The sequence below is a fragment of the Squalius cephalus genome, assembly GCF_949319135.1.
Source record: "Squalius cephalus genome assembly, chromosome: 9".
In the NCBI taxonomy this organism is placed as follows: domain Eukaryota; kingdom Metazoa; phylum Chordata; class Actinopteri; order Cypriniformes; family Leuciscidae; genus Squalius; species Squalius cephalus.
The window spans coordinates 20238918-20246127 of NC_137130.1; the positions used below are offsets into that span (position 1 = coordinate 20238918).

Sequence of the window (7210 nt, forward strand, 5' to 3'; positions counted from 1 at the left end):
CTACAGACCTGGCATTGCCTGTCACTATACTAACAGGAGACAGAAGTGCACCCCGATCTCACATTGTTTTTCATTTATGCAGATAGTCAATCTCTTGTGAGTTTTCAGCACTTGTGTCTGACTTCTTTGCTTTGAATCAATTTGAATTGTCATTTGTCTCAATAAATGTTCAATATTTCTCCATATATACATATAGGCCTAGGTATATATTCTTAATCATTCCAGTTATTTGGTAGACATTCCTACGTCCATCAATCTGACAACTATTATTATTATTATTATTTATTTATGTAATCACGAATGTATGATTATTTACCAAAAATCCATGTCAACATTTCTTAAAAATCAATGATTTATCTTCCATATCTAACAGGACTTTTATCAAATAGCCTACACAGATCTAAACCTAAAGTCATTTAAAAAAACAACAACAACAAAAAAAAAATTAATACAAAAATGTTCTTAGAGGACGTGGGGTTGTGAGGGTGGGGATTTGTTTGAATAATTCATTTCTCATGATCAGCAAGATGGCTGTCTGACCTAGATATCTAACCCCGATTAAAAATTTATGATTCTGTCATTCTCATGTGATTTGAATTATTCCACCATTTCAAATGCTTTTGTCAAAAATAAAGTTTATAGATACATATTTCATATTCATGCCACAAAAACATAATTATTTGGGATAGGTTACATTTAGGCTATATGACAACAACGTACTAAAAATAGAAAAGTTTTTCCTTTACAGACAATTGTCAAAACGATCTCCATTCACACGGATCCACGAAAACAATTAAAATGCTGTATTATGCATGCCAGGCCAGTAGTTGGCGATGTCACTTTGAAAAGAAACACCACAAGCCTATTGAGTACGTAATGTCACCGTTTTCACAAATTCGCGTTTTTGTAGTTTGTACACGGATATGATAATGGTATTGTTTACTTGCACTTTGAAACCTTGGGCCCCCAAAACGCGGTTGTTGTGTAAATAAACGGCCAAAACGCATATAAAAAAATCTGTTTTTAGATGAAAACAGTGTTGTGTAAACAGCCCCTTATTCTACCCTGCTTAAAAAAAATCTAATAAAAGTGTGCATGTAGCTTATTAGTTTTTTTCACATGAAAATTCTTTATGACAAAGTTGTTACCTCAACAATTGTTGCACAACTATAGTTACATAAAGGTCATTTATAAATTTAGGCTGAACACTGTGTTTCTTTATGATGATAAAAGGACCAGATGACATTATAATCATATTGTTGAGTTATCCAGTAAACAGTTAGTGAACTTTCCAATGAACAAAGGGTAGGAACCAAGTTTTAGCAGGACAATTACATCTAATTGATAGCCATGTCAATCCATCAGACATGGGGTGATGATGACTGCTGTTCTTAAAATCACACACAGTCTGTCTTTGATCAGCCGCACACTTTGATTTCACCACACATCATGACAGATTTTTTTGTGTTAATTACCTTTAATGAAATCTTCAGATACTGGTTACAGAAGAAGCAAACCATAATGATTCAATGCACTCGCCATAAAATAATTTTCTTTTTAAATTTCTACAAAGGACTGAAAACGATGTAAGCAAATGACCATATCTGATATAATAATGCAAAATATTAAGATAAATAAAATAATAAAAAAACAGCTCCAAAGGTGAAGTAACGTTTGCATTTTAAGTATAGAATAAATGAAATCGTTACACTTAAATCTAAGAGCATATGACCTTGAAAGTATTTATATAATCCTTATGTTATCCACATGATTTAAACACAATTCACCGACACACGTGCTAATGGAGAGTGAAGAGCTATCTAAATAATGGTATCATGTCAGAGTTTAAAGAATGATTATAGTCCATCTGTTGTGCTTGTGAATGAAACCGAATGACACCATTGAGACACTGAGCTCAGCAGCTGCTGGCAATGATCGCTTCAAGCAAATCAATTATCGATAGCCAACATCTACATTTCTACTTATATTTACACTGCACATACTCTACAGTTCAAAAGTTCGGGGTCAGTGTGCTTTTTTTTCAGGATGCATTCAATTGATCAAAAGTGACAGTAAAGCCATTTATAGTGTTACAAAGAATTTGTATCTTTGTCTCCTCAAAAATATTAAGCAGCACAACTGTTTTCAACATTGATAATTAGAAGAAATGTGTCTTAAACACCAAATTATCATATTAGAATGATTTCTGAAGGAGACTGGAGTAATGATACTGAAAATTCAGCTTTGCATCACAAGAATAAATTACATTTTTAATTATTTTACTATAGAGAACATTTTAAATTTGAATATCACAAATATCATTGATTTTATAAATATTTTTGTTTCTCTTCCAAAAATTATATATACTGTACATATTTCATTACATTACTTTTTTATTATTATTTTAATGTTTGCAAAATTAATTTTCAACATTTTGGGCTCTGCTTAAATATTAAGCTCAAAATATTAATTGTTCATGCCTGAGAATGATTAGCTGTTACGCAAAAAAGTTGAGCAATTTATCCATAATATACATTAATAAGTTAATGACTTGACCTCTGTACACACAGTTGTTTTTAACTGAATACAGTCATTTAATGGTTTTGCTGAGTGTTTAGAGTCTAAACTAAGCCATTTATTAAAACCACCTGATATTTAAGAACCAATAATTCATCATATACAAATGTATGAACATTGGTCAAATAAAATCAATTCAGTCATTCCAATTATCAGTCTAACTGTAGTTATATTAACTTATAAAAAAATATGCCAACATTATAGCCAGTGATACTCCTTATTTATTATTATTTGTTGTGCCTTTCATGGCGCTATGACTAAAGCTTACAATACTGAATTAAACGGATTACTGCTCTTGATCACTACCCAAACCTTTTATGTATAATTTATGACACAAAATTAACCACCATCAACAACAAATGTACAATTACCAAATGCAGATTCAGATTGAGCAATGGTGAAGAAACAATTTCAGCTCTACAACTGTTACATTTCAGTTCCTTTAAGGTCTGTATTACAAGAAAGGCAGCATAGAGAGAGAGAGAGAGAGAGAGATGTTAGACATTTGACACAGAACTTCCCTCTGTAAAACAAATATCCAAAATAAAAATTACACCAAAACTGCTCTTTGTTCTACAAAAATAAATACACATTTCCAGCAGCAGTCATTGGGAAACTTCATTAAGTGCTTTAAGGGATGTAAGTATGTTTTTGATATTGATAGTGTTCACATGGCGATACACACAGCATCTTTAACTAATTAACTTTCGTCTCCTTGTAGCTTCTTCATGATCTGGCTGTTGGGTGGCGCTGTGGTGAAAAGTGTGCCCACAAAAGCGTGCGTCCCCCACAATCCGTGCCGAATCACTTTACAACAGCCCAGGTCTTCAATCTGAAAACCTAAATGCCGATACCTTTCATCTGTTTCAAAGAGCGAGTTGTTTGTGTACGGTCCAAAGAACTGAGGACAGAGAAGATTAAGAAAATTTAAACAGCAGCTTGTGGATTGTATCAAAAGTTCTGTACACGTTTATATGACTTACTGCAAGTCCAGATGACGGATCTATGAAATCGGCCCAGAATCCTTCTGTTCGGAGAGCATTACATATCTCCGTGGCACCTGCAATAAACTGCATAGAACACAATTATCAACATTGATTCAACTCTAATGAATTGCTTTAACCAGAGAGCTTCCATTCAGTTTAGCTTACATGGTTTTGGCACACGTTAAGTTATAAATCTTTCCTTTGAATAAAACTGCTCATAAACAATCAATGGCATGAAAATAATACAGTCCCTGCAGCATTCCTGCAGCATGGCCCCACAGTGATGTGAACCAGACAATATCAGTAAATAACACAGCCTGCCAAAGCTCTTCCGATCATACACACATGTTCTGAAGAACTTCTTTTGTACTGAAGCCAAATAACTTTGCTCAAGGATAATACAAAATCACAGAGAGCAGCTAAAATATGATAACTTAATCATGAGCAACTCTGATACGAAGTGACAGCAGCTTAAGTTAGGCATTATGTGTGTACAGTAATAATATAATATTCAATATTATATATAATGTAAATATTATAATATTAATTTATAATATAATAAACAAATATATTACTTCAATTATATGACAAAATATCTATCTGTATACAGTATAGATTTATCTATAGATAGACAGATAAATAGGTAGACTATCTGTCTATCTATCTATCACAATGTTGAGTGCTTGATATCTCTGGCACATCTCTTTAGGATGTTGAAATATGCATCTTGTTAATTGCAAATAACATGATTTATGCACTTATATATATGTTAATCATATCAAGCAACTAGTTCAACTCACTTTAGCCAGCAGCTCTTCCCTTTCTTTGTCCACTTGCTCAGTCCAGGCCGTCATGTCGTTCTGTGTCCTCTGAGTCACAGTGACCACTATCAAGCCAGTTGACGGCGCCTCAGGGAACATGGACTCAAAATCTGAATTAGATAATAAATAGGGTACACGCATGTAAATAAACATTAACCACATGAAAGCGACACTACAGTACTAAGTAATAAATATCTGTACAGTAATTACATACAAAACACAGTTAGATTTTGAGATTTAGAACAACCACAAAATTCAGTGCCTAAAATACATATGGAAATGCTACCCTCTTGTGGTCATATTTTACACTTGCACCATTCAAACCGAGACCACCGCTACTGCCAACAACCTCATCAGAAAGTCACAGTGCAATATAACAAGTCCATGCTAAATCTGATGAATTCAAATACTCTAAAACAGCAGCATACTGACCTTTCTTTAACAGTTCAGGGCAAGACTGAATGGCACACTCCACACTGGAATTATCAAAAAAGTGCTCTGCTTTATCTACGTTCTGTGCTGAAGTTTGATCAATTTCCTAAAAAACAAAACAAATACATGTATATGTACATATATATACACACAGTATTGTATTCTCTCTCTCTCTTTGTATAAATAAAAGTTTGGTGTCAAGATCTTTTTAAGGAAAATTATACTTTTATTCAGCAAAGATGCATCAAATTGATCAAAAGTGACAGTAAAGACTTTTATATTACAAACAAAATAATTTATATTTCAAATAAATGCTGTTCTTTTGAACTTTCTATTCATCAAAGAAACCTAAAAAAAAAAAGTACGGTTTCCTAAAAAATATTAAGCAGCACAACTGTTTTCAGCATTGATAATAAGAAATGTTTCTTGAGTAGCAAATCATCATGTTAGAATGATTTCTGAAGGATCGTGTGACACTAAAGACTAGAGTAATGATTCTGAAAATCCAGCTTTCAATCACAGGAATACATTTAATTTCAGAATATATTAAAAAAATAACAGTTATTTTAAATTGTAGTAAGATTTCACAATTTATAGTATTTTGATCAAATACATGCATCCTTGGTGAGCAGAAAAGACTTCTCACCAACCCTAAACATTTGAACAATATAAAACCTAACATTATTTTACATTATATTAAAATTATGAGGTAACATTTAGATAACCCTTATTATAAGCAACAGCAAAATAATAACTTTATTAATGATAGTGAACTATTTTGTTTTTCAAATTCATGTTGTTAATTATGATCTTTAACCATTAATGCATTAAGCATTAACTTCACAACCATTAATAATGTTATTTTTACATTCTGTCATTGCAAATACAGATCTTTTTTTCTGAAAGCATCATACATGTAGCTCATTGATGAAATGGGCCAGGATGAAGTTGTGCCTCTCGCTGCTGGACTGAGCAGTGAGCAAGTCCGGCATCACACTGTGGATCGGTGTGCTCCTCTGCTCCGCAGGACCCTCCAAATGACAGTCAAAGCCCACGTTACCCGGCAACTGGAAGCGCTTATCCTGAGGCCCAAACGGGCCCATGTTCTCATCCGGCCACACTGTCCTGGGTGCTATTCACAGGAAATAACCAACACAAACCATTAGAAAACACCCTTTAAAAGTTATATTACATCAAACTAATGATACAACAGCAAATGTTGTTATTAATCTGTATGTTAGCCTAAATATTTTGTAATTACGGTAAGTTTACCTGAAAAGGCAATTACTAAATTCTGTTTTATTGGAGGACAACTGGTTTTTAAATATTCTAGAGAGGAATACACTCATTTACCAATGTTAGGGGTTGTGTTGTTCAAGTGTGGCTCATCTGAGCCGGACGCCCCAGAGAAAGTTCTGGCTCCAACAACACGATGAACTAGAACGTGAAGCCCTGGCAGGTACGTCACCAGCCGAGCTCTGCTGCAGAGCACCTGAGAAAACACAGCAAGCAGTTATATAGCGCTTATAGACATCTCTACCATAGGAGAACAATGACAAACATGTAGTCATGATGTTAGATTTTGTTGTGTTTACTTGGATCCACCTTGCAATGACTAGGGTTTACAGTAGTACACTTACACTGGTCATCCTGTTGGGCTTCTCTTGTTTACAGTTCACCTGTGGATGGGGGGAAAATAATATAGTCACATAACAATACTTATTAAAATAAAACACACACACACAACAAATGTAGCTCTTCATTAGGTACCTGACAAAACAATAATTATTTTGAGCTGGATAAAACATGGATGAGAGCCGTGGGTCCAAGACTTCATAATTTACAGAAGATCTGTACAGCCCAGTAAAGAAACGGATCATTTTGTTAAAAATCACCCTGAGTTGCAATATTTCCTCTTATAACTAAGAACTAAACAATACTAATCAGCAATATGTAATAAACCAGCTGCTGTCTGTTGTGCAACTTACAGAGAGGTCATAAAGGAGCAATAAATAATACAACGTAAGTTACCACTATAAAAAACTAACATTTTCGGCCTTCAACCAATTCTCACAAATATAACAGATGAACTATAAGTAAACAGTTAATGACACATTTGTTATTTACTCATGTCTCATTAGCCCATTGGCTAAACTTTGTTGAAAAGTTCAATTTAATAACATTCACTCCAATAAAAATGAAACATATCCTGTGTTCTGTATTATTTGGTACTCTCTTTGTAGATGCGCATAACAATATTCAAAGTAAGCAAATTTATATGTTCTTACCTGAATTGTGTATGATGTATGTTAGCTGTTAGCAAGCTAACAGCTACTCTGGTTTAACCTTATGATTACGTAACAACGGAAGCGTGTGAAGGACAAACACAAGAGC

The 7210-nt window shown here is 33.7% G+C and overlaps 1 protein-coding gene across 2 annotated transcripts; it reads right to left on the reverse strand.

Annotated features, from left to right (window-relative positions):
* Window positions 1-2876: 2876 nt before the first annotated feature.
* mmadhcb (metabolism of cobalamin associated Db) lies at window positions 2877-7210 on the reverse strand. 2 transcript variants are annotated; one of them, XM_079881069.1, is made up of 8 exons: window positions 7105-7210; window positions 6457-6495; window positions 6170-6308; window positions 5731-5948; window positions 4817-4922; window positions 4364-4494; window positions 3561-3647; window positions 2877-3478 (listed from the first exon to the last, which is right to left on the reverse strand). In XM_079881069.1, exons 2-8 carry the CDS (start codon window positions 6463-6465, stop codon window positions 3278-3280), a joined length of 891 nt encoding a protein of 296 aa, XP_079737195.1. In that variant the 5' UTR covers window positions 6466-6495; window positions 7105-7210; the 3' UTR covers window positions 2877-3277. The 2 variants fall into 2 exon arrangements, with proteins under 2 accessions (XP_079737195.1, XP_079737196.1); XM_079881070.1 differs by lacking the exon at window positions 7105-7210 and adding an exon at window positions 6587-6670.

Coding starts and splice junctions, on each gene's coding strand:
- mmadhcb (XM_079881069.1), bottom strand. Junction 4,495..4,816: donor CCCTGAACTGTTAAAGAAAG/GTCAGTATGCTG, acceptor TATCTAATTCAG/ATTTTGAGTCCATGTTCCCT. Junction 3,648..4,363: donor GGGAAGAGCTGCTGGCTAAA/GTGAGTTGAACT, acceptor TGTTCTATGCAG/TTTATTGCAGGTGCCACGGA.